The sequence below is a fragment of the Oryza sativa genome, chromosome 6 (genome assembly GCF_034140825.1).
Source record: "Oryza sativa Japonica Group chromosome 6, ASM3414082v1".
Taxonomy (NCBI): domain Eukaryota; kingdom Viridiplantae; phylum Streptophyta; class Magnoliopsida; order Poales; family Poaceae; genus Oryza; species Oryza sativa.
In genome coordinates, this window is record NC_089040.1 from 973,260 (window position 1) to 1,001,252 (window position 27,993).

At 44.2% G+C, this 27,993-nt stretch overlaps 7 protein-coding genes and 1 non-coding gene across 13 annotated transcripts; 4 read left to right on the forward strand and 4 right to left on the reverse strand.

Annotated features, from left to right (window-relative positions):
* Window positions 1-1,797: 1,797 nt before the first annotated feature.
* Window positions 1,798-1,869, reverse strand: TRNAD-GUC (transfer RNA aspartic acid (anticodon GUC)). Its single transcript has one exon. It is a non-coding gene; the product is annotated as a tRNA-Asp (tRNA).
* A 484-nt stretch (window positions 1,870-2,353) lies between these two features.
* Window positions 2,354-3,645, forward strand: LOC107276116 (ADP-ribosylation factor). Its single transcript, XM_015787126.3, has 5 exons — window positions 2,354-2,521; window positions 2,631-2,721; window positions 2,847-2,962; window positions 3,056-3,181; window positions 3,269-3,645. Exons 1-5 carry the CDS (start codon window positions 2,468-2,470, stop codon window positions 3,449-3,451), a joined length of 570 nt encoding a protein of 189 aa, XP_015642612.1. The 5' UTR covers window positions 2,354-2,467; the 3' UTR covers window positions 3,452-3,645.
* A 1,099-nt stretch (window positions 3,646-4,744) lies between these two features.
* On the forward strand, window positions 4,745-12,311 carry LOC9267779 (uncharacterized). The gene is made up of 5 exons (XM_015785906.3): window positions 4,745-4,880; window positions 5,047-5,151; window positions 8,640-9,626; window positions 10,184-10,339; window positions 10,516-12,311. The coding sequence occupies exons 3-5, from the start codon at window positions 8,651-8,653 to the stop codon at window positions 12,156-12,158; spliced, it is 2,775 nt and encodes a 924-aa protein (XP_015641392.2). The 5' UTR covers window positions 4,745-4,880; window positions 5,047-5,151; window positions 8,640-8,650; the 3' UTR covers window positions 12,159-12,311.
* On the reverse strand, window positions 12,172-13,895 carry LOC4339913 (uncharacterized). 5 transcript variants are annotated; one of them, XM_066311585.1, is made up of 3 exons: window positions 13,756-13,895; window positions 13,302-13,454; window positions 12,172-12,681 (listed from the first exon to the last, which is right to left on the reverse strand). In XM_066311585.1, exons 2-3 carry the CDS (start codon window positions 13,388-13,390, stop codon window positions 12,336-12,338), a joined length of 435 nt encoding a protein of 144 aa, XP_066167682.1. In that variant the 5' UTR covers window positions 13,391-13,454; window positions 13,756-13,895; the 3' UTR covers window positions 12,172-12,335. The 5 variants fall into 5 exon arrangements, with proteins under 5 accessions (XP_066167682.1, XP_015641395.1, XP_066167683.1 ...); XM_015785909.3 differs by having other exon boundaries at window positions 12,172-12,717; XM_066311586.1 differs by having other exon boundaries at window positions 13,779-13,872.
* A 1,742-nt stretch (window positions 13,896-15,637) lies between these two features.
* LOC4339914 (uncharacterized) lies at window positions 15,638-18,032 on the reverse strand. The gene is made up of 4 exons (XM_015786023.3): window positions 17,895-18,032; window positions 16,289-16,388; window positions 16,024-16,170; window positions 15,638-15,905 (listed from the first exon to the last, which is right to left on the reverse strand). The coding sequence occupies exons 2-3, from the start codon at window positions 16,380-16,382 to the stop codon at window positions 16,025-16,027; spliced, it is 240 nt and encodes a 79-aa protein (XP_015641509.1). The 5' UTR covers window positions 16,383-16,388; window positions 17,895-18,032; the 3' UTR covers window positions 15,638-15,905; window position 16,024.
* Window positions 18,033-18,690: 658 nt separating this feature from the next.
* On the forward strand, window positions 18,691-22,002 carry LOC4339915 (uncharacterized). The gene is made up of 8 exons (XM_015788418.2): window positions 18,691-19,005; window positions 19,554-19,662; window positions 19,985-20,100; window positions 20,210-20,329; window positions 20,441-20,530; window positions 20,772-20,905; window positions 21,129-21,393; window positions 21,709-22,002. The coding sequence occupies exons 1-8, from the start codon at window positions 18,754-18,756 to the stop codon at window positions 21,859-21,861; spliced, it is 1,239 nt and encodes a 412-aa protein (XP_015643904.1). The 5' UTR covers window positions 18,691-18,753; the 3' UTR covers window positions 21,862-22,002.
* A 284-nt stretch (window positions 22,003-22,286) lies between these two features.
* On the forward strand, window positions 22,287-24,479 carry LOC9266365 (gluconokinase). 2 transcript variants are annotated; one of them, XM_015788420.3, is made up of 4 exons: window positions 22,287-22,904; window positions 23,268-23,310; window positions 23,726-23,805; window positions 23,925-24,479. In XM_015788420.3, exons 1-4 carry the CDS (start codon window positions 22,874-22,876, stop codon window positions 24,359-24,361), a joined length of 591 nt encoding a protein of 196 aa, XP_015643906.1. In that variant the 5' UTR covers window positions 22,287-22,873; the 3' UTR covers window positions 24,362-24,479. The 2 variants fall into 2 exon arrangements, with proteins under 2 accessions (XP_015643906.1, XP_025882101.1); XM_026026316.2 differs by lacking the exon at window positions 22,287-22,904 and adding an exon at window positions 22,949-23,110.
* On the reverse strand, window positions 24,454-27,280 carry LOC4339916 (protein MODIFYING WALL LIGNIN-1). The gene is made up of 3 exons (XM_015788419.3): window positions 26,979-27,280; window positions 25,603-25,805; window positions 24,454-25,006 (listed from the first exon to the last, which is right to left on the reverse strand). Exons 1-3 carry the CDS (start codon window positions 27,072-27,074, stop codon window positions 24,688-24,690), a joined length of 618 nt encoding a protein of 205 aa, XP_015643905.1. The 5' UTR covers window positions 27,075-27,280; the 3' UTR covers window positions 24,454-24,687.
* Window positions 27,281-27,993: the final 713 nt, after the last annotated feature.

Here is a 27,993-nt window from a genome sequence, read left to right on the forward strand (position 1 = left end):
TGATACACAATACAAGTTCATCATTTTCTTTTTAGCGTGTTAACCATAATTTAAATTTGAATTAAAAAAACATAAAAGTTAATAAAGTTGCTAAAAAACACACAAACACATATATGTATATAAGATTTAAAAATAATGGTTGTTAAATAAGCAGGAGAGACGATGGGCCGTTATAATACCTTTCCAAGTCTGAAATGATAATCGATTATAGGCAAAAAATGGAATGTTTGTAGCAGCTCAAATTCCGAGAAGCATACGATGAGAATTTCGAAAGTTTGTTTTTCCTATCTTTTGTCTTGTAGTTTATTTTATAAAATCTAAAAATATGAATTATTAAAGTTCAGGTGATAATTTAGACCGTACAAGAAATTTGATACTTTGAAAGAAGCTATAGCAGTACGGTTGCCAAAAGCTCCCACGACATGGCTAGGTTCTGCTAGCTACTTTTACACAAACGCAACAGCTGCATTACCTAGCATTGGTGGTGCTCATGTTGATACCGTAGTTGTCATTGCTTTGCAGCCGCAGCAACACACAGCTGAGCTAGTAACTTTCTATACACTATGTTTACTTGTAAATCGTATTCAATTTATTGTTTTTGTTTTTGACTATATATGTAACATGTGCACTCAACGTTTGGTTTGGGGTTTATTTAAAACAAGAGTTATTCTATAAGATCTTAAAACTCTGTCATACGTACACAAAACTAATAAAGTTTAAATATTTTTCAACGAAAAACTATAGAACGTATTAAACCGTAAAGGTGTAGAAGTACAAAATCTCGTAGTATGAAGCTTCAATTATGTAACATGTACACCCAGTGGTTGGTTTTCATTTCATAGTATGGTTAAATTAAGAATTCTTCTACTAGATCTTTAAACTTGGTCAATACCGTACATGGAACTACTATTAAGGTTTTATACTCTCGATGAAAAACTATAGAGCAAAAGTTATAAAAGTATATAGGTACAAAATCACTTAGGTTCTGCTCGGCTGCACTACAATGCAGCCCTTGCTGCTGCAGCTACAGACACATAGTACTATTCGAATTGGCTGTACCACAGTTGAAGCATGTGCAGCCGAACAGGGCCTTAATGATTGTTCGGTAGCTCTTAATAGCAGTTGTCTAGACTGTGTTGCACATCCAACCGTTCAGTGGCAGCGATTTAGGCTAGGCTGCATTTTGAATAAAATTAAATACAATACTTTTACATATGCATATGGTTTGTGTTGGTTGTAGCCCATTGCTGGCTGACTAATATAGCCACTATAGCTATTGCTGCAGCGCTGCAGCAGTTAGCTCTTTTGAATAAACCCAATGTGATAATGTACATAAACATGTATTGCATCATTACTAGCTCTTCTTTTAATCCTACTCAATGTGCAGGAAAGTAAAGCCAAACTGTGGAAAGAAAAAGAAGTATAGTAGATCCTTTTCATAACAACACAAAAGCAACAAAATAAAGCCAAACTGTGGAAACAAAAAGAGGGAGAATCAGCAAGCATCTCGGACTCAGGGGCACCAAAGTGAATAGGACATTTTTCCGGGGAGTAGAATGAAAGCAGAGCGGAGGAGAGCACGGAGCAGCCTCGACCGTTGTAGAACTGTCTAGAAGCAGCAAGCGACGACCCAACGCTTTGTCGTGGGCGCTATAAGGCTCTTCGGGCCGTGGGCCGATAGGAGTATGGGCCCCAATCTAATATGGGCAACATGGGCGCCATATAGCGGTTCGGCCCGTGGGCTGATCGATATGGGCTCCAATCTAATATGGCCCAAATTAAAAAAAGGAGTAAAATCGCCGTTGCCGGGGATCGAACCCGGGTCACCCGCGTGACAGGCGGGAATACTCACCACTATACTACAACGACCTTGCTTGATTATGTAATATATCAATTTTAAATTAACCGTTAATCATTTATTCACAGTGTAGTTTATACTTCATAAACAGATGATTACGAAGAGTAAATTGCATTTTTGTACAGGATGAAGGTAAAAATACTAATAGTTCGACCGGCATGGAGTGTAATTTATTCCAAGGTTTCACTAAGAGGTATGATCAATCACCATGCTTAGATCCAAACAAAAGTTTACTATGTCTAGTTGAAACAGGGTACGTTGTAATGTTGTAGAATCCGGCAATAAATAAATTAGATTAAACACTGTCGGTTGTGGCTGTCTGGTGGTTCCATCATCTCCAGATCGACCAGCATCCCAGCAACACAAAGCAAGTATTATTATTATTATTCAGTTCGTCGGTAGGTGCAAGTCAAACGGCAACGCGCGCATTGCAAAAACAATCGGAGTAATGGGGTGTCATCTGCTGATTTGCACGATGAGAACTACCTCCTATTCTCAAAGCAATAAAAGGCAGCCTGAATCAGAAGAAGAAGAAGAAGAAGAAGCAGAGATTAATCAAGAGGAAAGAACTAATGGTAGATAGATCATAATCATATATCATATTCAGGCATGGGGCAGTCCCTGAGGAAGCTGTTCGACAGCTTCTGCACAAAGGAGATGAAGGTAACATCATGTCAGCATTCTGAAATCGTTCACCATTCTCAGTTTTTCATCCTTTCTGATGCTTAACCAGGTTCAGAATTTTTTTCTCTTCTGATGGATGCTTAATCAGGTTCTGATGCTTGGGCTGGATGCTGCTGGGAAGACGACGATTCTGTACAGGCTGCACATTGGCGAAGTTCTGTCCTCCATACCCACAATCGGTAGTGATACATCGTGTTCATTGTCATTTATTTCATCGCCGAAATGGGCATGACATAATCCATTCCTGGACCTGCATTGACAGACATACATTCTTTCATCCTGTGAAATGAACGAATTCCATCAGGGTTCAACGTGGAGAAGGTGGAGTACAAGAACGTGGCCTTCACGGTGTGGGACGTGGGAGGCCAGGACAAGCTCCGACCTCTCTGGAGACAATACTTCAGAAACGCCGACGCCCTGGTTAAATCTCATCTTCTGAATCTCTCTCTCGATCGATCATTGCTTTGCTTCTGAAATCTGAATGTCTGAAACTGAATGTGTGGGGAGTTGCAGATCTACGTGGTTGATTCGATGGACAGGGAAAGGATAGGAGTAGCCAAGGAGGAGTTCCAGGCCATCATCCGCGACCCCCTCATGCTCAACAGCGTCATCCTCCTCCTCGCCAACAAGCAGGACCTGGTAATTGCTAAAAGCTTGACGAATCAATGAACAATTTGCCAATGGCGATTAGTTATACAACAATTGACATGTGGATGCATGATGCAGAAAGGGGCGATGAGCTCGTCGGAGGTGTGCCAGCGGCTGGGGGCGTACGAGGAGCTCAAGAACCGGAGGTGGCACTGTCAGGGAGCCTCAGCGCTCACCGGCGACGGCCTCCACGGCGGCCTCGACTGGCTGGCCTCCACCCTCCGCGACGTCCAGACGTGGGGCACCTCCGTCCGCTTCTAGCAACTTGATTCTTTCACGTCTTGAGATTAGTTTCTCAAGAATCGATGATCGCTAGCTGCAACCCAATTCCAATTTTTTGTGCTTGTTCAGAAGTATAATTGAGAAAAATCAGTGCCTGTGGGGAATTTGAGAGGATCCTCACATCCAATGTAAGAGAACTATTCCATTAATTTGCTGAGTGGGATTTTGCACCATGATTCGTCTCAAGCTTTGTGATGTGATGCTGCATCCATGCCGTCGTCGCATCAGCAACCTACTTGTACATCGGCTAGCAGAATGGTCCAGATCGGTAGAAAAAAGATTCATGTTGAGCATCTTTTTTAAAAAAAGAGATTCTTGGTTGATATGAAATTAACCACATTTACCAATATTTAGCGTGCATAAAAATATGATGCTTAAAAATAAATAGAAAATTCAAATTTTATACATGAATGGAATCGAAAAACAGTACCATGACGTCTCACCGCTTATACAGAAATGACGCTCGATCTATCGAGAATTTCCGGTATGTCTTTCATAAATAAATAGTTAGCAATTGTGAACAACCAGCGCGCGGAGTTGGGAAATGGAGACAGCAGCGCGGACGGAAGAGTGGTGCGGGGTGAAAACGGTCATGAAAATTCCCGTTCGACTTAACACTGTTTCCGACCGTGCTGTTTTTTATTATTTATAATTTTTGTTTTTTCTAATTTATTTTTCATCATATAAATATCAATACTGAGTAATTTAAATAGTAAATATGGTTAATTATCGATCGATCTAGCATCATTTCTGAAGATATGCTAACAATTCCAACAGTTTTCACCTCTAGTGCCGCCTACGTGCGGCCCATTTATGTGACTCCGGCGTACGTACGGCCCATATATTTTTTTGGCTTGGACCGGGCCGAGATTCCGGGCTTCCGCGTTCACCGGCGACGGCGTCCTGGCCGGCGACGGCCACCACCCTCAGCCTCAGGGACGCCATGGGGCACCTCCGTCCGCTTGTACCACCTTCGTTTCCGAATCCCTCGCACTAGGTCAACCGCCCTGCCTCTGGCCCCCACCTGTCCACCCGCCGCTTCTCAACCCCACAGCCAAAGCTCCGCCGCCTCGCCGGCCACCGCGGCCGTCCGTCCACTACGGCATCCTGAGGGCGCCGAGCCGCCGAGGCGCTCCGCCGCGAGTGCGCTGTTTGTTGAGCACAGGGGCATTATGGGATGGGATGGTGACCACCGGCCATTCCAGGCAGTCAGGCACCACTGGTTCTTGGATGCGTCAGCCATGGCGCAAGATCTTTCTTCCTCGGCAGTGTGGCCGGGTCCTCGTCGAAGAATCTCGCGGGATCCTTCCGCCGTTCTTTATCAGCTGAACCTGCAACGCGAGTGAAGGTGTAGAAGGAATCCCAAACTGGAGAAATGCACCTTCTTCTTCTTCTTCAATGAGGGGAGGTATTATCCCAACTCAACATATACTGTTCTGCAATATATCCAGTTGAGTTGATTTCAGTATGTTTGTGAATCAGTTGTGAAAAGCTCTTCAACTATACACTTTGCTGAAGATCAGTGCGTTCATCGGTTGCGTGCTTTATGTTTCTCACTACTAGATTGCTCTCAGATCATTATTTCGACAGAAAACGGCCATGTCGTGTCGATATATGCTCAATTGCTCACATGGACGAAGGGAATGCACCTGCAATCAGGATATGTGGTTGAGCAAAAGGTGATTTCTCTGAACTATTCCATTGATTTTTCGACCATCGCCTTCTATGTGGAATGCATGATCATCTTAATTTCGAGATATTCTTCTTTTTCGATAATGGAAGCTTTATTAAAACTCAGTCAAATACACCAAGATGATACATTCTAACTGAGCTCACTCCCGGCCTCTGCATGAAATGCACACAGCTACAAAACATGATCTAACTAGACCCTCAACACAAAACAAAGAAATTAGTGACTATCAAGCCGTAGACTAGATCACCACCCATGCTCCAGGGTAAAAAAAACTCCCGTGCCACTTGATCCAAACGACGTGATACCACCACAATAGTATCCTAAAGACCTGGTTTGTGGAGGATAGACCAGATGCATAGCCACTGGGTGACTAAAGCAATAACCTGCAAAGGAGAAGTCACCATCTTGTTGTCAAAAATTACCCCGTTTCTGTTTAGCCAAATGGACCAACAAAAAGCTGTTGCACCTATCAAAAGCAGATTTCTTATGTCCTTAGGAACATATGATTAACATTTTGAGATGTTCTTCTGCACCTTTCTTGTTTGATGACACACATCTGGTTGTTTTGTAGCCACCAGAACTTGACCAAATCGACCACTCTTTGCTTAGATTTTCAGATGTTGAACATTCAATCTCTGAATTGCAAGACACACGAAAAGTTTTTTCCCCCATTTACGCTTGGAAGCAGCTGCCCATAAGTTTTTAGCGGATACAGAGTAGAAACCAATTGTTGTAACTGTGCTGGTTCAGAAATCCTTGAAACTAAACTAAACCTGACGTTATTTGCAAGATCTGCTGTGCATGACAAATAATACCATTGTCCTAATGCGGCTTTTGACCCACTGGGCCACAGCGGTTTGCAGCTAGCAGAGTGTTCGCAGCAAGCGCGAAGCTTTTTTCGGCCAAGCTATAGGAACGCTTTTGATTCTTTCTTCCTGATGGTTTGTTGGCTCATTTGAAAAGAGCGGAATGGAAGAATATTTGAGCACAAGTTTAAGGTCGCTGAGCAGCTCGTTGGGGATATCAAGGAGATTCTCAAGGTCAAGGTGGTTGGTGACTCCTATCACACCACAAGGCTTTAGGTGGATCTCCAATTGTGTTGGTGATGTGACAAAAAAAAAAGCATTAACAAGGTGTACTAGGGTTCACTATTTCAAAAAGCATAAACCTAGGGGGAGGGGCGGTGTTGGCAAAATTTTAGGAATTCTGCTTGTCGGAGAAGTGGGAGCAGGGGTTCCCTTTACCCTGGAGAGCTCAAGGTGTAGGGGGGCTTGGGGCACTGCGAGCCCCACCAAGCACTTAAGGTTTCAAGAAGAGTATAGAGATGTACAAGATCTACATCTTCAAGGTTTCAAGAAGAGTATTGAGAGTTTGAGACCTACAAGATCTACATATTCAAGGTTTCAAGAAGATTATCGAGATCTACAATATCTACATCTTCAAGGTTTTAAGAAGAGTGTCAAGACCTACAAGACTAAGCATATCAAGTTTAGAGGAGTAGGCTCCACTCCATGCATGCAACGGTATTGTGGACTCTCCTTCATGTATATAAGTAGAATTCATGCCACCGAGAATTCAGCAAGCAAGGAGTTGAGTTTCTCCTCCTACGTCACCTTATAATTCCTCCAATCATCCATAGTCCACCGCGGCCTAAACCTGTATATGTGCTTGTGTTTATCTTTACCGTGCGATCAAACACTCGATCTCAAAACTTGCACCTCGGCCGAACTCACAAAGGGGGAGTACTTAGCTTCCCCATTACAGGAGTTCTATACTCTGACACGGCTATTTTTTTTTTCTAAATTCAAATCATATTGAAAATTTTTATCGGAAGAACTCCCTATTGGTACCCACGGATAAAACGAAATTTCGAATGAATTGAAAATTTCGATCGGAAGAACTCCCTACCGGTACCCACAGATAAAACGAAATTTCGAATGAAAAGGGTCTATGTGTGAACTGGTTCCAAGGAAATTTCCAGAATAGCAAATCCTAGGGTTCACTGCCAAACTAATAATGATAAAGGTCTATGTGTGAACTGGTACCAAGGAAATTTCCGGAATAGCAAATCCTAGGGTATACTACTAAACTAATAATGAAAAGGGTCTATGTGTGAACTGGTACCAAAGAAATTTCCGGAATAGCAAAGCCTAGGGTTTACTACCAAATTAATAATGAAAAGGGTCTATGTGTGTACTGGTACCAGGAGGTGTGTGTGTATGTGAACTGGTTCCGAGGAGGGACATATGCATCTTATCTCTTAACATGTCATACCATATAAAACCCATTGAATCCCCTTGCCTCGTTCCCCCCAAACCCTAATCATTAGCTAGTTCCGCCGCCGCTTCGTCTTCCCTACTCGCTAGTCGTAACCATTGCAGACCCTCGATACGTCCTCATTAACATCGACGGCAACCATTTTGGGGCTTCTTTGTTGCCCTCACTATCGTTGTTATCTTCATTCATCGGTAAACTTCTTCTTCCACGTACTTTGTCCACCCATTTTGTGTTGTCTCGTTGTTTCTATTTATTAGTCTGCTAACTCCTCTAAGATGTACGTTCAAATCTTGGAGGATAGGGGAATTCTTAAGGACTATGAGTACATCATAAGTCTTCAAAATCTATACTGACTCGGGTGGTGGTGAGACAATATTTGATTATCAACAAAATAATATGTACGCAATTTTTGTTCATTAATTTTCTATTAATCAAATCCCAAATAAGAGAACTTCCACTGATGTCTTGGTATTGAAGATTTTTTTTAGAAATACTGAAGATACTTATAGAGTTATGTTTTTCAGCAGTTAATACTTAATACGTCTCCACCAAAAGTGTGATCTTTGGATTAGGCTATTTTGTATCACAAATTGTCAATGTTTTAGGTTCTCATAGTAAATACTAACATCCTATCAAATATGTTTTTTTTTTACCATGATATTTGGTATGATTGGAACAAAGAAAGGACCAGTTATTGTGGTTGAGGATCAAGCAAGGTAGAAGGGGGTACCCCATACTTTCTTAGTATGTATGTTGATGGCTAAAACACGAGTTATTTTATAACGATACAGGTTTTTATTACTTATATGTTGTGTGTAATATTTTAAGTTATAAACGATATAAAAAAGTCAAGGATGTATTGCTACCAACATGACACACATGCAATGTGTCGATACTAAATTCATGCATATTATAGAATGAAATAAAGCATTAACTATCCGTTTTCTTCAATGTTATTTGAAATGTGAATGAATTCAATTGTCGAGTCTTGTAACTACATACTGCATTCATAACATTGCAAAATATTGTAGCACCACTGTACTCCACTTCTTATTTGTCACTTAGTGGCTAGGATTTCTAATACTCATTTTTTCATGCGCCCACATGACGTAGTGAATTAGTGGACTATGTTGCTTGTCCTTTAACCAGAACTTCTTTGTTCTGATTGCTCCCATTGACTTCATTATTGACTTGCAGAGCCTGCTATCATGGAAAACACCTGCAAGAGGATCTCCAACACCCCCAACTCCATGCCAGTGCTCCAAGGATGGGCAGACCTCCCAGATGACCTACTGCAGTGTGTCCTTGCTCTGTTGAGTTCACCCAGTGACCTTGCTGCCTTCATTGCCACCTGCCCCAATTGGCATGCTGCCTTCAGGTCTGCAAAATCTACCTTACGCACCACCCTCTTCCGTCCTCTTGCCATCCGCAGCTGCGCTTCCTCTGGCGATGATCCAGTAGTATGGGAGCTCTTTGATCCAGCCAAGCCAACCATCTGCATACACCGCGTGACTCCGCCAGATTTTCTGGCGGGGATGGATTATGAATGCTGTTCTTATGGCCATGCCATCTTCTCTGGCAATGCCCCCTCGCTGAAGGACACAACCTTCGCCATCGTCGACGTGTTCACCGGCACTAGTGTTTCACCTCCACCCTGCCCATTCTTTACTTTTGTCAACTCTTGTGCCCTCACAGCTCCCCTTGATTATCACAACTCGCATTTCCTTGTCGAGGCCAAGCACTCCCTGTTCGCATGGCGAGTTGGAAGCGACCATTGGTCGCAGTGCAGTTGCCCGCCCAATTCTAAAGCTCTTGAGCAGTTTGTGCCCTTCAAAGGCCAGCTCTATGCCCTCGAGTATCAGCAGCTTTACACCGTCAAGCTGGAACCCCAGCTCAGCCTGGAAGAAGTACAAGTTGTCTGGAGCGTCGAGATGTCGGAGCCTGACCTCTGCGAGCCATCGCTGGTGGTGTGTGATGACATGCTCATCCTGCTCGCCGCCTCCATCGGCGAGGCCTTCTGCCTTGACCTGTCATCCCAGCCTGCAATGTGGGTGAAGATGGAAGAGGAAGAGTTGAAGGAATGGGCCTTCTTCTTCGATGAGAAGAGGGAGGCTTTCAGGCCACGGCCACCATTGTCTTGCAAGAACCCACAGAGATGGGGAGGGATCGGCTATGATTCATACTGTGTGTCATCCTTGGCGCCAAATCAAGGCAATCGCAGAGGGTTGCTGCCCAACTGGGTGAAGCCCAGGATGCTACTCTCTTGCGATCATTAGCTGCTACAAGGAAGCTTTGTTTGGGTTTATCTTCTGCTGAAATTCTCTCCTCAAGTGCTGCAGAGCAGAAGGGCTTTTGCAACTCAAGCTACTATATCTATGATGGCATCTGAATTCTGAACAGGCTGCAAGGGATGGCTTGCAGGATGTTTATGTTTTTGGTGAACTGCCATGTTCGTTTTAATTATCGTCTGTTAGAAATAATAGTAATGGTTGTTTTGTTATTTGGGTTAGTTTTCTGGAGGCAAACTGTTGTGCCTGTTACTCTGAATGTCTGAACCTTGTTTTATCTCTCTACAAGAAATAATATTTACCTTGTTGTGAAGGGGAAAAATGGTATTGCATCCTGTTCCGTGTTAAATGCAGTATTACTTGTGCGTTCAATTTGATTTTCCTTCCAACATGTTTATTATGCATGAGATGTGTGCAACGATGTTTTTTTGGATGTGATCGATGCATTTACAGCTTGGTTCTTCCAAAGGGAAAAAGCATTTTCAGGCTTTCAGCTCTTCCAGCTTGCTGAAAATATGCATGTCCAGAGGCACATGCTTTTGTATTCCTGGATACATGAAGATGATTTCGATGGCCCTGAGGCTTTCCAGGATCAGATGGATGATGAAGGTAAAAATTCAGCATGACGCTGTTTATCTGAAAATCAAGATGAAATCAAACGCGATGTTGTTCATCTGAATCTTGATGAAGTCCTGAGTCCGACCCATGTTAGTCGGCTCGTAGCTCATGGATTTCTTCTCACGTGAGGCCCATATGTATTGGGCCGGTTGGTTTATGGGCCTTAGTTTCTTATGCGGCACATAAGTCCCAACCTGTATCCGTCCCCACCTGTCAGTACTTATGTTTTGACTTTTTGACCCACCCAAACTCATTCTCACCTCATCACCGGGCACCGGCCATGGCGCCTTATCCATTACCGCCGCCGTCGCCGCCGCAGCAGCAGCTTCCTCCGGCGAGCAGCAGCAAGCCGAGGAGGCCACCGCCTCATCGCTCCCATGGCGGCTACAAGAACGGCACCGTCTCCGTGGATTCCGGCGCCCCTCACGACGCCCGAGGCCTCCGGGCTCTCATCAAGGCCTTGGCCGCGGAGCACGGCGAGGCCGCGCCGGCCGTGCACGCCCACGCGGCCAAGCTCGGCCTCGACCGCCGCCGCGCCGTCCGTGACGGGCTCGTCGAGCTCTACCTCGCTCGCGGCGAGCTCGCCTCCGCGCGGGCGCTCGTCGACGGGTTCCCCGCCGGCCGGGACGTCGTCTCTTGCACGGCCATGGTGACCGGCCACGCGAGGCACGGGTTCTTGGACGAGGCCGTGGTGCTGTTCTTCGCCATGGCGGATGACCGCTGCGTGGCCATCGACGCCGTCGCCGCCGCCGCGGCGTTCTCGGCGTGCGCGCAGATCGGGGACCTCGCGCTGGGTCGGGAGGCGCACCGGCGCGTCGCGGAGAGGAAGGTTGCTATGGATGTCGTCGCGTGGAACGCGCTGGTTGACATGTACGCCAAGTGCGGCGACGCGGCGGCGGCGCACCGGTGGTTCAGGAGGATGCCCGTGAAGAAGAACGTCGTCTCCTGGAACACGATGATGTCCGCGTTCGCGCGCGCCGGTGAGCTCGAGGAGGCGCTCGCGCTGTTCCAGGAGATGCAGGCCGCGGCGGTGCGCCCGGACGACGCGACGTTCGTCGCCGCCCTCGGCGCGTGCGCGCAGCTCGGCGCGCTGGACACCGGCAGGTGGTTGCACGCATACATGGGGAGGATGGGGCACAGCGCCGACGGCGTCGTCGGCAACGCGCTGCTTGACATGTACGCCAAGTGCGGCGCGGTCGACCAGGCCACGGAGGTGTTCGACGGCATGGCGCGGCGAGACGTGTACACCTACACATCCATGATCCTGGGGCTCGCAATGCACGGCCGCGGCGAGGACGCCCTGTCTCTATTCGCCGGCATGCAACGAGCCGGCGTGACGCCGAACGAGGTGACCCTCCTCGGCGTCCTCACGGCGTGCTGTCACGCCGGACTTGTCGAGGAGGGGCTCCAGCAACTCAACGCCATGCCGGAACCTCGCATCGAGCACTACGGCTGCGTCGTCGACATGCTCGGCCGCGCCGGGAGACTAGACAAGGCAGAGGAGCTCATCGCGGCAATGCCAGTACACTCCGACGCGCTCATCTGGAGCTCGCTGCTCGCCGCATGCCGCGCGCACGGCGACGTCGAGCGCGCCGAGCGGGTGATGCGACGGCGCGTGGCCGACGCGGACGCCGGCGACTACGTGCTCATGTCGAACACGTACGCGTCGAATGGCCGGCACGGTGAGGCGGTGAAGGTGAGGGGGCAGATGAGGAGGAACGAGATCGACAAGGTCCCCGGCTGCAGCCTCATCGAGATCGACGGCGTCGTGCACGAATTCAAAGCAATCCCAGCAAATTCCATCCGATAAAACCACAACAAGATTCATCAAAGAACAGATTATCCGATTGATCACTGTAGATAACAAGATTCATACAACCAACGACGCAAGATTTTCACTGGAAATTTTCTAGTACTAGTTGTACATGAGATTTCAGAAGGCATTATTTGGCTTTATTGGTTATTGCTGCTACTGCTGAGTTGATGCTCATTTGGGCTTGTGATTGGCAGCGGCCATGTCGACGGCCGGCCTCTCGACGTCCTCCATGTCCTCCTCGCGGACGAACACCGCCTGGTCAAGCACCGACGGCGAGCCGCCGGCCGCCGCCGCCGCCGCTCCGCAGTGGTCGTGGTTTTCGGTGCCGGAGACGGCGGCCTCGTCGGCGGGGACAAAGACGCCGGTCTCGTGGTCGGGCACCCACGCGTCCTCCACCGTCTCCTCCTCCGGGTGCACCTCCACGTTCTTGCGGTTCAGCGCCGCCTCCACCTGCGCTCCGGCGGCGCCGCCGCCGTCGTGGATGGCCTTCTGCTCCTCCTCCGGCTGGGCCTGTGCGCTAATCGAGTAATTCTGATGAGCTTGATCTCCTCTCCTGCTCACACAGACTTTCATCAGAAAATGAACATTCTTTTTCTCTCAAAATATGGCATCTACTCTACAAGACAACAACACTCTCAATCCATCTAAAAAGAACATGACAGCTCAATCAACAGCTAAACCATAAACACAGCCCAAATGATTTAGAGATGGAGCAGTAACTAAATAACAGCTAGAAGGATCAGGATCTGTCTGGAAAATGAACAGTAAAAAAACAGAAGAGAGAAACATCTCCAAAGGAACTTGAACTTGCTTGGCTCATTTCTTTCTCCATCAGAGTTTATCAGAGTTCATCAGCCCAAATGAACGTTCATTCAGAGTTCCACATAAAAAGGTGGCATGTTTATCATCGATTGAGGGTTGCAAACCAAAGAGGAAAAAAAAATAGTACAAAGAGAAGATCGAAGGCAAGATACTGGCGTCGCCATCAGCTCATCACGATTCACGGCCTACACTAAACTGACGTACTGGACACTGATAAACCATAGCAGAAACAATCCAATGAAGAAGCAAAAAAAAAAAAAAAACAGGAGAAATACATGAAACAGAGCTCCCATTCTTTCAGTTATAGCCAGTTACCTGCAGGAGGCAAGAAGAGGGAAGCCAGTCTGTCCGGCCATCCGGCGACCGGCGGCGGCGGCAGCAGCAGACAGTGCTCGAGCGGCCATTGAGCAGAACAACCGAACAACAGAGCTACTGCTACTCCTACCGAGCTTGCAATGGTGTCGTCAGCTGCAGGAAGAAGATGCACGGACAGACAGAGCAGAGAGTTTCAGAATGGCTGGAGCTTATCCTCAGATCAGTACTAGTTACTACCAAGGTTGTGTTCGAGGAGAAGGAGATAGAAAAGATTAGGAAGATACGTAAAATAAGATGAGTCATTAGCGTATGATTAATTAAGTATTAACTATTTTAAACTTTAAAAATAAATTAATATGATTTTTTAAAGTAACTTTTCTATAGAAGATTTTTATAAAAAATACACCGTTTAATAGTTTAGGAAGCAGCGTGAAAAACGATATCCATTTCTCACCCAATCTCTCAGAACGAACGCACCCTTAGTTTACTGCTGCCAATGCAGATGATGCAGGTGCAAGAAGTACTAGACTGTGATGAAGGGGAAGAAGGATCAAGTAAGTAATGGCGTGGTGACACGCGGGAGGGGAGCGTGGTGGATTTGTAGTGGCGACGGGGGGTCGAATGGTCGGTGCGGCAGAAGGACCGACCGACTAGGGAATGCTGCTGCATGGTGCCACCCCCTTCTTGCCATCATCCTATCACAATCACAGAATCTAATGACAAATACTCCTCCGTCCCCCCACCCCCCCAAAAAAAAAAAACCTGGGAAGGGGTATGACCCCTCCTAAGATAAGGAATCTGAACTACTATTTGTCCAGATTCCATCGACCATCGAGACCAAAATATTATAACAAGTATAATACTCCCTTCGCCCCAAAAAAACTTAACCTAGGAGAGGACATATCATAGGTTAAGTTTTTTTAGGACAGAGAGAATATTATACTCGTTCTAATATTTTGGTCCCAATGGTCGATGGAATCTGATGGAGATGGCATGTAAAATGATAATGTCATTAATTAAGTTTTAGTTATTATAAACTTAAAAAATAGATTCATCTAATATTTTAAGCCAACATTTATACATAAAGTTTTTCATAAAATATATTACCTCCATATTTTAATGTATGACGCCGTTGCTCAAAATTAAAACTTCTTATTGTGTAGTACTTCCTCTACTACTTGTTGACATTGAACTAACCAACATTATACATTATGAGATGGGTACTATAAATTTTGATCACATAAATACTTATATAGAGCAGTATTATTTAGTGTGTTTTTGTTCATTTGTAACTATCATGCCCTCAAATGTTTATATTTGAAAGGCACATAGTATTGTTTATTTGTTCCTCTTTTCTCCCAGTCAAAAATGAAAAAGGTACCACCTACGAAAGTGACCCTTAATTTTGTACTAGTAGAATATAAAGCTTCCATCGGTTGTCCATTTAGCCAAAATGGCTTATTTAGCTTATAAAAAATTAAAATTAATTTATAAGTAAAATTTTTGTAGATTTGTCCGTAGCGACTTAAAAGCCAATTTTAACAAAAATTACGTTATAAGTATTTCAAAATCAAGTTCAAAATCAAGTTAAAAATTTAAATTTTGGCTTATTATTTGGCTGTTTAGGCCAAATGATGGGGCTATAATAGTGGTATATCAAGGACGTGTTTCCGTACCAGTTTCAATTTTATTATTTTCCGTACGTCAACTAGTATCTGTTGATTCAGACGGCCACCTGGAAAGTCACGATTTTTTTCAGTGATTTTGCAAGCACCACGTATGACTACCTGGGAGTATGTACATAAACATCGTGTACGGACTACGATGCAGGGTGAGTGACGTGTATTGCCCACAGTTTGACACGTTTCCAATGACTTCGTTTCTTAATTTCTGTCCGTGCTTCAGATCACATCCTGAACTGCTGATGATCAGCATCTGAACCTTGTTCTAAAGCAGCTCAAAGCTCGGGAAAATTCCCAGATGGGTATTTGATGAAATGCTGATGCGAAAACGAAAACGACCCAGAGTTAAATCAGGCGTGCAAAATCTCCCAAGATAGAGGAGATCTCAGCGTTTTCATCTGACAAATACTGGCAGCAGTGTCAAATGTTTCGCACATAAATCTTGACCAAACTAGCAACACGTTTCTGCTAGCTGATCTACTTTTGTGTGCAAGAAAACACATAAGCTTCAGAATCACTGAAGAAGCCTCACGAAAACGGCGAGATGCTGTCTGTTGCTACCTACACTGAGATTAGAGAGGCCACCTGGATTCTGGAGTTGACACAAGTGGCCTAAAATCTCTTGCATCAGTAGACAAGGCACATATTCCAGTGTGACAGACAGATAGTTCCATTCACTCACAATAGCACAAGCACAAAGTAGAGGTTGTTACTGCATAAGAACAATCACCAAGATGACAATGTCTAAAGCAGATATGCTTCAGGTTCTGTTCAGGCTGCACTAGGCAAAATAGTTCTGTTTTATTGAGACCAAGTACTCACGTACTGGTTCGGGAGTACGGCATAGGTAGGTAGTTTGTAGCCACAGCCATCGCCATCTTAGTCACGGCGCAACCTTCAGCATATATGCTCCCACTACAATCTGAACAAGCAAAGGAGCTTTAGCATCAGCACCTCAAATGAAAGATGAAACGTGGCTTCAAATGGGCTCTTGTTTTGATTGAGGGGTGCAACGGCGCATATTGCGCGATTAGTGCTACCTTAGGACTCGAGATCCTTGACGATGAAGTTCTGGCGACTGATGGGGTTCATGACAACCGGTGGCCCAGCAGTGCGAGGCCAGGCTTGAAACTTCTTGTCAGTTGCTTGCCACCATTCCTTGTCGGACACGGTATGTGGTGTGGTGCCTGATCAAGAAGTAAGATGATTGTTTTGCACATATTCTTTATACAGACAGATTTGCCAACGGTGTATGTTAAGCGTGCTGTCAATTTACAAACGGGTACTTGGGATCAGATTCCATACCTCCAAATATCTTCTTCTCAGCGATAAAATGATCACAAACATATGAGATGGCAAAGGAACCAACAAGACCAGCGGCGATGTACTTGCCAGCCATTGGAAACTACAAAATTAAGTACACACTAGTTATCAGGGGAAGACTGAAGAGTTCTATAGATTACGGACACGAACGATGAAATATCATCACTCTAATGCTTTACTTGTAACAACAAAAAGGGAATTACATGGTAAAAAATAGCCATGTTAGGTATGGTCTACGTGGAAGAATTATTAGTAGACTATCATTTGCACAAGGCAAAGCAAAACCGTGCCTACATTCATAATATCTTTCCTGGTACTATTGTTTTTTTAAAAGATTTTCTACCAAGTACTATTATTCAGTTGAAAAAATTGAACACAAGACAACAAACCTGATCTAAGCCACTTGCTTTGTTTCACATTATAAGACGTTTTTTGGGTTTTAAACAGATTCTGCATGAATCCATGTATGTGTTTCATATATGTGTCCAAATTCATATGGATGCTAGTGAATCTAGACGAGGGATGGAGAGACCAAAACGTTTTATAATGTGAAATGGAGGGAATATGGTTTTAAGTCTGCACACACTCTGTTTATTGTTTCTGGCTGCCCTTTACAGTTGCAAAAAGCTGTTGTCAAATGAGTAGCAATCCGGTTTCAGTTACAAAAGAATTTATCGGGTTCATCTCTACAACCACTGGTTTAGCAAATAATTCATCTGCAAAACGGTTTAGTTATCTGACTGTTAACCCCAACTGTGATGCTTACTTGAGGACACCACATGTAGTGAGTTAAGCTAAAAGGCTAAAACAAGAGAAGCTCACACAATCCAACCCCCTAGTAAGAAGCAAATGCAATATGCATGTCAAACCAACCCACGTTAACAAATCTTAATCTTTTCTGAATATGGGATCCACCTCAGAACACTTAGAATCACATTTTGTATTTTGAACATCAGAGAAGCCGGGCCATGTGAGCAGCATTTCAGTTTATCTTTCAGCAATGAATTAAAAGAAAAAACGAGATTTGGAGGGAGAGACGTCTCTCCAAACATTTTTTTAAAAAAGAAATTGTTAGCATGTTGGGGATTGAACACGGCTGTCAGCAGTGAATTGTGGAGCCTCAGGTACACTCTTTCACTCAAAATTCAACAATGCGGAACCACCTATTTCCTTTTCCCTCTAGGTTGTTCGCTTACAAGTTCGTGGTCAGGGCTCCAGAATCGTCAAGCTAGGATAGATTCTACCGCATGGTGCAAACAAAAGATTTGGCCGAAGAGAATGCCCCAAAGTTTTGTCACTTTCTGAATCGCTTGAACAAAACGAGCGCTAGTACAGCACAGACCACGAACATAAGAACGAATCGGGACAGATTTGTACAACCAGTGGCTGTATCATCGCGCTCTCCTTGACCAGTTCATCTAAATTGCGTGGGAAAGGGGGCAAAAAAAGATGAACTTTTTAGGGATCGACACACTCACTCCCCAAGAAACAGACAAACTGCGAACTGCTACAACTTCACGGGCAAAAGAGCAATTGAAGACAGTAAGATTTCAAAGAAGTAGGGAAGGTAATAAGGGACGATCATTACCTATGGATGGATGGATGGATTGGATCCGGTTTCTTGCTTGGTGCTGCTGTCTCAGCTCCAACAAGTTCTTGGTGTTCTTGGCTCCTTCCTATCCTTTTGCTTGCTTTCTGCCTGTCTGGTTGGAGTGTTGTGGGTCACAGGAAGAGAGAGAGAGGGTTCCAGAATGCAGCAGAGAGGTAGGGGAACGATGAGCTGTCTCGGTCCCAGCACCCTACTACACCAACATACTCCTACGTGGAGCAACATGGCTGAACCTGCACTACTACTGTTAACAGTGTTATTACTGTGCTACAAGAGCATTTTAGAAATTATTATGACCAAAATTTGAAAGACCGAGTGAATCTTTATCGAAATGTTAAATACTAAGCATTTTTAAGTATTCAAATTTTATACCCAAAATAAACATTCCTATGAGACCGATTCTCATACATGGAAATCAAGCGTTTTCAGCCAATGGGCTGCTGAGGAGGAGAATCCACGTAATCAAAATTCAAAATTTAACTAATAAAATAACTTTAAAAAAGAATAAAAATTAATTTTAAGTACTTGCAAAACATAAAATGCTCCGGAGGAACGGACGGGATATTCATGACCGTAGTAAAAATTTCTCTGTTTATTTCTTGGTCTACCACGGTATAAACAGAAGAGTATAGAAAAAAAAATCCGGCCCAGTAGGATGGCCCAAAGAGTACGCTTACCTGGGCCGGGCCTCCTAGCACCGCGTCTGACAGTTGGGCCCACACAAAACCGGATTTCGCTGACAAGTTAAGGGACCTCAAGTGAACTTATTCCGATTAATTAAGCGACGGCTTCCTCCTCAACTAGAGACGCCCACAGCAGCAGCAGCACGCCGCGCGCGATGGCCGCCGGAGCGCCGCCGCTCGCCGGCGTCGGAGACCGGGGCTCGTCCTCCTCCTCCTCGCACCCGCCTCCGCCTCCCCCTCCCAAGATCCTTCTCGCCAAGCCCCCGCTTCCGCCCCCCTCGTCCTCCGGCGCCGACGACGACGGCGGCGGCGGAGGAGGCGCGGGCCGCTCGCGGCAGGCCACGCAGCCTGGCTCGCTCAGCCTCGTCTCCGACGCGTGGGAGGTCCACACCGACAAGATCCTCCCGGTGCGTGCGTCCTCAAGTGGCTTTGCTACGAGGATATGCTTCTTGTTTCTTTCATTTCCTTTTGCTGTTCAGGGTTTACTTACTGGTTCGATGCAAGCATTGTGATAAAATTGTGTGAGATCCTATAACTAGATTCAGTTGACAATTTTTTTTTTTGTGTCTGGTTAATGCAATAATCCATTGTTCAATGCAGTTGTTAGTTGTAGGCTCGTAGCTCTTATACAGTTTAGTTCATGGTTTCCTAGGTTCTCTTGAGATGCATTCTAATACTATCCCTGATGATAAAGCTTAAATCTTGCAGTAATATGATATATGCCAATGCGACCTTTGTCTAGCACGTCAAAAGTTACAGTTTGTGCATGAAACTGGATTTGAATGATGACAAGATTATTTAAAAGTATCTGTAGATATATCCCTCAAAACATTCAGATATTTTGTGACATTTTGATGAAAGTATTTTTGTATAACATAACTTCTAGAGTTCTTGAAATGTCAAACCGGTGATTGATCGAGATCTTCATGTTTCTTTTGGGGCCTATATTTTTCAGTATTTGACTGAGAACAATGATTTCATGGTGATTGGAGTAATTGGTCCAACTGGTGTGGGCAAGTCAACCATCATGAACGAGCTTTATGGATATGATGGAAGCTCACCTGGTACAATCATCCATTCTTCCAATAGTTTCAGCATTCAGTCTTCCAATAGTTTCAGTTCAATTCATTGTTGTTACTTTCATGTGTCAAACAAAACATGCGCTTGTCAGAATTATTTTGTAGATGCACTCTGCTGTTGATAATATGCACTCTATTAAGTCCTTAAGCTTCTGTTTTTCTTCCATACATCAATTTTCCCCTAACCTCTTTTGTGTCTTTTGGCTTGCTGAAAAAGCGTAGTGAAGAGTTGTAATTTGGCTAGCAATTTGTTCCATGTGGACACCTAGATCAAACCGAAGCTCATTTAGTTGAGTATTGCCTGTAGGAATGCTTCCTCCTTTTGCTACACAAACTGAGGAAATCAAAGCAATGGCTAAGCACTGTACTGCTGGCATTGATATCAGGATCTCTAATGAACGGGTTATACTTCTAGACACTCAGGTGATAAGAGTTATTTAACTCAGTTTCTGCTATGCAATGTTCCAAATGCCAGAGCTGTTAAACATATTGCTGGTAACGTTCTAAAAAACAATCACCTTTTGTCTTGCAGCCAGTATTCAGTCCCTCCGTACTAATTGATATGATGAAGCCAGATGGTTCATCCGCAATTCCTATCCTCAGTGGTGATCCATTATCAGCAGACCTGGCTCATGAGTTAATGGGAATCCAGGTAAATGCTATACTTCAATTCTCGCACTGGGTTGTACCCACTGCTAACTGAGCTTGACAGTACCGAATAGTTGATCAGTGTTTTATGTTGTTCTGCAAGGAATTGCTGTAGCTTGGTGTTTTCTTGGCATCTGTTTGCAATATTTTGTTGGTTGTATCGGAGGGGATTAATGACCTGTCCATGTGGGACCTCATTCTTACGGTAAGTTGTCTGTCTATATTTGTTTATGCCTTTGTTTTTATCATCCATACCACTTGATCACATTTTCTTACAGTGAATAGTTAAGAACACATTTATATCCTCCAGCGTATTAGAGAGCTCAGACCTGAAACTCCGTATTAGTATATTGTACTTATGAAAATTTGTGGTTATGCTGTGTTGATGAATTTAGTTTCTGCCAATGGCAGAAAGTTGAAAGGGTGATTTAATACAATTTTTGCAGGTTGATTTACTGAAGCACAACATACCTGATCCATCATTATTGACCTCCTCAACTACCCAAGACAAGGAAAACAAAAATGATAACCAATCAGGCATTGAAGATTACATAGCTGATCTCTGTTTTGTGCATGCTAGGTGAACACTGCTCAGTTTCATGCTTGTTTGCATTTTCTTATGTTATCATATGCTCATTTCTTTTTTGATGAACAAAGAGATCCTTTTGTTGTTTCCGGTATTTTGGCAGTGAAGTTAGTTGTTGTGATATGAACACAACACTTTTGCACTTAATTCTACAATCCAATCTTTTATACCAATTAATTTGATAATCTTAGAATGGTGTGGTTTTCTAACTGAACAGATTGCGGGAACAAGACTTTTCTCCTTCAAAGCTCATGGTTCTGAAGAGGGTTCTTGAAAAACACTTCAAGTCCTCCTCCTTTAGCATTGGAAGCTCTGGAGCAACACCTCAAGTTTCTGACTCCTCAGTTCCTTCAAGCATGAAGATTGAGGATCTGAGCTCCAATCAGCAGGACATATATCTTCTTCCATTAAGAACACCTGATAACTCAACAAATTTTGAGTATCGGACATGTCCATCCATGTTAGGGATGCTTCGTGATCAGGTATGCTTGCAGCTTTACCTAACTGGTTGTTGGCGCTCAGCAGGTTGAGCTCTTTCATATTTTAACAGAATTAGCACTTCGCATTCTTTTTTTCCCAAGTAACGAAAAGGAATAGTTCTGCATATCCTTATTAATCGATAGATGCATATCATGGTATATGGAAAAATAAAAATAATATGGTGCAGAACTGACCCTGAACACAATGATGACTCTTGTCCTGATTCTGATGTAAAGGCAGAATAAACGATTCTTTTCAGAGTACTACGTTTACTCTGGACACAATTCACTTAGTTGTGGATATTACTGTGGGTGCAGATCTTATCAAGGCCATCGAGGTCATTCTCGAAGAATCTCACCGAGCGTGACTGGTTGAGGAGCTCAGCGAAGATCTGGGACATGGTGAAGAAATCTCCTGTCATCTTAGAATATTGCAAAACACTTCAGGATTCAGGGTTTTTCAGAAAGTAGCCATAGTTACCTAGCTGTTTGCATGTTCTTACGTGACTACATTACTAGATCAGATGAATTTGGTACTGTATGTGATTATGTATATCTCGGATTCTGTTTTTGCCCCCATCTTTTGAGTTCATCTTAACATCTTTGTTCTCACCGGTAGCAACAGCTTTTTTCTTCCTTGCTTCAGAAACCAGAAGCAATGCTGAAAGATTCAGAGACCAGAAACAAGTTCAGTAGAAACCACCAAGGTCTTTGCTGAGCTAGAGGAACATGAAAGCATCAACTTGAATCCAATCAACCAAGACTTGAGAGAAGTTGGTATTTCCATCATCACCAACTCTCGTCCTAACTTGTTTTTCTCTATAGAAAGTTGTCATTTTCTTGGGAGGATCCTGTATAACAACAATATCCTTTGAAAGATGATTTCTGTTGATACTACAAATGTTCCTCTTGGATAAGGATGTGTGATAAGCTCTGAGTCAGCAGCAACAACAATGCGACAGCATGGACATGAATGAACTGTAAAAGAGTCTTTGGAAACACCAGGTCCCAGTCTAAAGTGACGGTGAACTGAAAGTTGAAACGTCAGGTGGTCTTGCTTTGAACTGAAGACGCTTTCGTCTACGTCTCATCTTTGTTAGTTTTAGTCATCAGACGACAATTCGCTTCAAGTCTCTTTCTTCGCCGTCCAATCCTAAAACAATCTTGTCTTTCTATGTTTGGATTCGTGAAAAATTCTCCTTATTTTTATGAGGATGGCCATAGTACTCACTACGTCAAAAATGCCAAATTGCAGTGTTCATGCAAGTCAAAATTTCTAGACTAGACTAAATAAATTTCTCCCAAAAAATGATAGATTTTGTTCTTCAATCTCGAGATATAAAATAAAGGAAGAGCAATCAAGCCAAGTAGAGTTGTTGCCGCCGCCGCTGTCGTCTTCTTCCTCGTTTATTCGCAGGTTTAGTACGCTCTTGTCGTACTCCTTGTCGTAGGAACAGATCGAGACGAACCACCAAGCTCATCTATGGCTGCCTCCGATCTCACGCACCGACCAGGTCAGTGACCAGGATCAGTGCGTGCTTGTTTCGTTTTTAACTCTTTTGATCTGTTTAGTTTCTTCTCGCAATTTCGCTGCACCGAATTGGTTCAGATTTCCTGTTATTCATGTGCATGTTCACCATGTTCTTGTTCTTGCGAACTGAAGTGATGGATCCCAAACATGTATTGCGACCATACCTGTGATTTTGGTCTGACAGAATAGGTGCTGTGTTGATTTCTGAATTGATGTTTTCTTTTTGAAGTGTTAAAGCTTAATTCAAGGAATTGCTTGGAATGGGATTATCATTACAAGTACTAATCGTAATCAGCAGAGCTTGGGTGTCTGCTAATTCATCTTTGTTCAACATCTGGGGTTGCAGGTTTGGCAATCGTGATCATGGGAGTCAGTGGCTGCGGTAAATCGTAAGATTATTACTTCTTTCTTTCTGATTACCCTGTCAAGTATTCAAACTGATTGTGTTGTTTTAGACCAACCTCAAGTCCTCAGCTCAGTTCATGCTTAATATTATGGTCAAGTTGGTCAATTTTAGGCACATTAAGTAGAAGCAAGCAGAAAGAGACATTATCAGTACACTGATATGCATTTTGTCAACAATTCAACATTGTGATGTCAAATGGATGTTGCTGTGTCTTTTCCTCGGAGAAAACCTCTGCATTTGCTGAAGAGTTGGTTTTAGGATGTGACTTTCAAACCTACATTCAGATTTTGTAATAGTACTGTTCAGCTTTAAATCTTGAATTTACTTCTTTTTTTTTTGTCCTCAGCAAAATTTATCACATTTTCTTATGAATTTAGCATTTCATTGTGAATTCGCAGGACAGTAGCAGCACTGCTTGCTGAAACCTTAGGCTGCAGCTTCATCGAAGCAGACGACTACCATTCTCAGGCAAACAAAGGTCTGGCATGATCAAGATCAATATACTTCTCTGAAGAATTCATCATCTCACAACCAACCAACCTACATTTCCCTTTTTCGTTTCTGAACTTCTCTGCTCTTCCCTGTCCCTGACAACAGCCAAGATGAGCAAGGGCATCCCTCTCACCGACGGCGACCGCATCCCGTGGCTGGAGGCCCTCCGCGACGCTGTCAGGGAGCGGCTGGATCATGGCGAGGACGTCGCCGTCAGCTGCTCGGCATTGCAGCAGAAGTACAGGGAGATCCTCAGGGAAGGAGACTGCAGCTTCAGGTCAGGTTCAGGGAGCTACTCCAGCTGCAGGGTGAAGTTTGTGTGCCTGGAGGCATCAGCAGAGGTGATTGCTGACAGGATCAGGAGGAGATCAATGGAAGGGGAGCACTTCATGCCGGCGAGCTTGCTCCAGAGCCAGCTCGACCTGCTGCAGATCGATGAGGCGGAGGGGATCACCGTGGTCGATGCCACGGTGCGCCCCAACGCCATCGTCCACGACACCATTGCTCGGTTCAGGGAGCAGCTAGCATCCACTGTGTGCTGAATGACTGCTCATCAAGTTCCCACAGGTGTAAGACAGATTGTAATTCCACATCCATGATCCAATTATCATGTAAAACCTTCAGAATTTGCAAATAGCAAGAAACTCAAGCTTTCTTCAACATTGCCCGGTTCATGTAAAATCGAATATCCGCTGTGATGAAGCAGAACGTGCGACAGTAGCGCTCAAGAAAGAGGGGGAAGAAGAAAGCAAAAAACATGACTCTACCTAACAACAATTGTTACTGCTACTGTTCTAACCTGGAGGCCTATACAAACCAAACATAATGTATCAGAATGGCCCTCGAAACAGCTTGCACAGATCATGATTTATGGGAATTGCTGCCGATTGTAGGTGTCCTCGTGGACAAACACCGGTTCGCTGCTCTGTGGAGGGATCACAGGTTGGCCCATGGCGATGCCTTGGTTCTGCTGGGGACCCCAATTTGGTGGACTTTTCGCCGATGATAGGGCAACGTAGTAAACTATTGCCAGTGCCACGCTGGCAAGTGAGAGCACTGCCCCTCCAGAAAAGACCCCTGGCTTGACAACGTAGCAGAAGCTGCCAAAGTACATGTTCTCCTCACCCCGTTGATCGTTAAGTGCAGCTCCGGTCAGTAGGAGAAGGAACGCGATTATGAAAGTGGCCCTGCAGAATGTAACAATATCCAGGACGACGTTATGGCAAATAACAAATAGCAGAGTATTTTGCTAAAATATAGCATTCAGGAATCAGGACTTCCGCAAAATAAGCCACAACATTCTGATCTGAACCCTACCTTAGAATAAAGCACAGCTAACCCCCCAAAGATGTTCCAAGAAAAAGGTAGAATTGCACTTCACATTACTAATTGCACTTGAAATCTATGCAAAAGTTATTCTATTTAGCCATCATGTGAACCACTCATATGAATTCCTTGCAAAGAATAAAACAAACAGCAGCCTAATGCTAGTACGCTATCTCACAGAAAAACACACATGTTTTAATAAAGACTACTGAAATAAGGCATCAACTGCAAGGAACCTTTGTAGTGCCAAAATGACAGAGTCAAGAACTCCAACGCATTTGGCAACCAAGATCCCTTGTTTCCATAAAAACTGTTTAACAAACTGTCAAGGCTAAGTTAGGTTCAACATAACATAATAATATTCAGAATTCTCTTAGATCGGTAAGATAAGTTGAAACCCGTCAAGATAGAGGAAAAAGGTAAAATAACACAATAAACATCAAGGGTAGAGTTTTACCAAGACACGATGAATGAGATCAGAGCTACGCTCCAGTTAGTGTCTGAGGGAACTGGATGCCTCTTACAACAGATGCAACCAGCCACTGTATTTATAATAGACTGGGCGACCATAAGAGCAACCGCAGATATTAACCCTAGGGCTAAGGCTGGGCTTCTTGGGTATATGCATTGACCTGGAGAAGAAGTTTGCACATCTGAAACCTGCATGAGTTAAGCAATGTGCATTATAACTGGGACATGATAATTATTTTTTTTAGATAATGGAATAGAACATCCCGGCCTTTGCTCAGAAGAGCTACAGCCAATTATTACAATCTAGCACTCTAAAAAGAGTAAGGGACATGATAATTATATATTGCTTTAGCGATGGTATGACTGTTATTGCAAGAATCTATATGTAAAATCTAAGATCATACATAGTGAAACAGTTAATACTACAGGGCCTGTTCAGAAGCCCTGGCTGCGGCTGCACCACAGCCAGCTACTAAAGGAACCGAACTCATATTTCTTCTAACCGTCCGTGCAGCGCAGCTGCAGCAAGCGCTGCCAAACAGCCCCACAGTTAATATGTCCAGTCTGTTTGTTTTTTAAGTTATTCTATAGTAAAGTTTCACTTGCAGTCAGAAGAACTTTCTGCGTAGCATAAGATCCTTGACACTTTTGAGGTTTGCATTTGCATTATGTAAAGCTATAAACATGTACCACCTTATATTCCTACATCGCGGCATGATTTTACATGCATTTCAGTGCAAAATTAGTCTATCCTCAAGCCTCAAAGAGGAAAATATCTGCAATGTGCTTACAGGCACTAGGGTTTGTAATGAGTTTCACAATGATTAAGCTGTTCTAGCCGCATTGTCAAGAGTAAAAGAACAGTAGAATAACGAGTTTAAAGATTTCTAATAAGTAAAGCTTCACCATATATAGTAGACTAATAGTGCTATATCCTGACAAACAAGATGAACATTGCCAGAAAAGGAAATAACTTGGACAGATTCTGATTCAACCATATAATTTTACACGCACTAGTCGAATCAGATTGAACTAAACATCCACTCTACACCTAACATGATCGCAGCACTAGCTCTAGCGAAAATCAACCAAAAGCATAAAAAGGCTCAAAGATTCACTTCTGCCACAGCGCATTTTCCTAGCGAACAACCACGGATAAGCTACACGCATCTACTCCCACCAGGTCAGAAATCCCCGATGGGAAACAGCGAGATCCAAACAAAAGCTCAACTTAGCAGACACACCGAGATCTATAAAAGTAACGCGAGCGAGTTCATCCAGAAAGTAGTAGTAGTAACAAGGCAGTTCAAGAAACCGCCGCCGGGAACCTCGGCGGCGGCGGCGAGAGACGTAGCTGCGCACCTTGACGCGTGTGCCCTCCGCCGCGAAGCCGAGCGCCGCCGAGAGGACGCCGAGGAAGCCGACCACCGCGCACACCACCACCACCTTCCTCTCCATCTCCTCCTCCTCCTCCTCTACCAATCACCAACCTAACCTCCCACAGCTCAATCCACCTCCCTCTATCTACTCCTCCTTCTCCCCCGATTCCTACAGCGATTTTCTCTCGCTCCGCCGCTGCTTCGCCACCAATCGGATAGTACCAAAAATTCGAGCTTTGCCTCGATGAATACTCACTCCAACAGCGAATTCCGCCGAATTTTTCTGCCTTTTTATTTTTTTCTGGGTGCCTTTTATTCTGCAGCAGCAAACTCATCTCGCTTTGGGAGATGGGACCACGCGCGCCACTGCAGGTGGGGACCACGGTCTCCCCGGGCCCACCTGTCGGTGAGGCTCACGTGGGAGGGAGGAGGACGACTGCCACGCCACGTAGAGTAGTACGGATTTTTTTTTTGCTTGCTCGAGGCGAGGGATCGATCTGTGGACGCGGTCCACCGTGGACCGGGTGTTGGGCCCTCGGGCGGTGTGCGGTGGACGCGGTGTAGGAAGGAGGGAGGAGCGTCGGCTTCTTTCGTTGGTGGGTATCTACTACTAGCATCTTTTGCTTTGATTTGCTTTACCAGTTGCTTGCTTCGGTTGGTAATTGAAGGTGACCCAACCGTTGAAAATTTAGTACAGTATTAATCTCTACCGTGTTTTTTTTTTCGTTCCAGATAACAATTTTTTTCGTCGTTTTGCTCGTTGGTCTTATCAGCCACGACCAAAATTTGAAATTATTTCAAACTTGATTTTATGTTGACTTTGAGGGGTTTGTTTTCCTTCCGAGTTTATTTTCTACTAGTATTTACTTTTCGATTGCTAATAACATATGAAATTTTTACTTGTATATTTATTTTTGGATGTTTTTTCTTTAATTTTCTACGGCTTTTCAGCCATAGGCCATAGATCAAACGATTAGAATAGAATCGTCAGCTCAAGC

What these genes read in the sequence shown, in the direction of transcription:
- LOC4339914 (XM_015786023.3), bottom strand. Translation starts at nt 16,382, where the DNA reads ATGGCTGGCAAGTACATCGCCGCTGGTCTTGTTGGTTCCTTTGCCATC. An exon ending in TGAGAAGAAGATATTTGGAG is followed by an intron (nt 16,171 to 16,288) that starts GTATGGAATCTG and finishes CTTCTTGATCAG; the next exon opens with GCACCACACCACATACCGTG.
- LOC107276116 (XM_015787126.3), top strand. Translation starts at nt 2,468, where the DNA reads ATGGGGCAGTCCCTGAGGAAGCTGTTCGACAGCTTCTGCACAAAGGAG. An exon ending in GTCCTCCATACCCACAATCG is followed by an intron (nt 2,722 to 2,846) that starts GTAGTGATACAT and finishes GAATTCCATCAG; the next exon opens with GGTTCAACGTGGAGAAGGTG. An exon ending in TCGCCAACAAGCAGGACCTG is followed by an intron (nt 3,182 to 3,268) that starts GTAATTGCTAAA and finishes TGCATGATGCAG; the next exon opens with AAAGGGGCGATGAGCTCGTC.
- LOC9267779 (XM_015785906.3), top strand. Translation starts at nt 8,651, where the DNA reads ATGGAAAACACCTGCAAGAGGATCTCCAACACCCCCAACTCCATGCCA. An exon ending in GATCGGCTATGATTCATACT is followed by an intron (nt 9,627 to 10,183) that starts GTGTGTCATCCT and finishes ATGCATTTACAG; the next exon opens with CTTGGTTCTTCCAAAGGGAA. An exon ending in GGATCAGATGGATGATGAAG is followed by an intron (nt 10,340 to 10,515) that starts GTAAAAATTCAG and finishes TATGGGCCTTAG; the next exon opens with TTTCTTATGCGGCACATAAG.
- LOC4339916 (XM_015788419.3), bottom strand. Translation starts at nt 27,074, where the DNA reads ATGGAGAGGAAGGTGGTGGTGGTGTGCGCGGTGGTCGGCTTCCTCGGC. An exon ending in CGGAGGGCACACGCGTCAAG is followed by an intron (nt 25,806 to 26,978) that starts GTGCGCAGCTAC and finishes TAACTCATGCAG; the next exon opens with GTTTCAGATGTGCAAACTTC. An exon ending in ATCTCATTCATCGTGTCTTG is followed by an intron (nt 25,007 to 25,602) that starts GTAAAACTCTAC and finishes TACATTCTGCAG; the next exon opens with GGCCACTTTCATAATCGCGT.
- LOC4339915 (XM_015788418.2), top strand. Translation starts at nt 18,754, where the DNA reads ATGGCCGCCGGAGCGCCGCCGCTCGCCGGCGTCGGAGACCGGGGCTCG. An exon ending in ACACCGACAAGATCCTCCCG is followed by an intron (nt 19,006 to 19,553) that starts GTGCGTGCGTCC and finishes TATATTTTTCAG; the next exon opens with TATTTGACTGAGAACAATGA. An exon ending in ATGAGTTAATGGGAATCCAG is followed by an intron (nt 20,330 to 20,440) that starts GTAAATGCTATA and finishes GAATTGCTGTAG; the next exon opens with CTTGGTGTTTTCTTGGCATC.
- LOC9266365 (XM_015788420.3), top strand. Translation starts at nt 22,874, where the DNA reads ATGGCTGCCTCCGATCTCACGCACCGACCAG. An exon ending in GTCAGTGGCTGCGGTAAATC is followed by an intron (nt 23,311 to 23,725) that starts GTAAGATTATTA and finishes GTGAATTCGCAG; the next exon opens with GACAGTAGCAGCACTGCTTG. An exon ending in CCATTCTCAGGCAAACAAAG is followed by an intron (nt 23,806 to 23,924) that starts GTCTGGCATGAT and finishes CCCTGACAACAG; the next exon opens with CCAAGATGAGCAAGGGCATC.
- LOC4339913 (XM_015785909.3), bottom strand. Translation starts at nt 13,390, where the DNA reads ATGGCCGCTCGAGCACTGTCTGCTGCTGCCGCCGCCGCCGGTCGCCGG. An exon ending in CCTCTTCTTGCCTCCTGCAG is followed by an intron (nt 12,718 to 13,301) that starts GTAACTGGCTAT and finishes CTGTGTGAGCAG; the next exon opens with GAGAGGAGATCAAGCTCATC.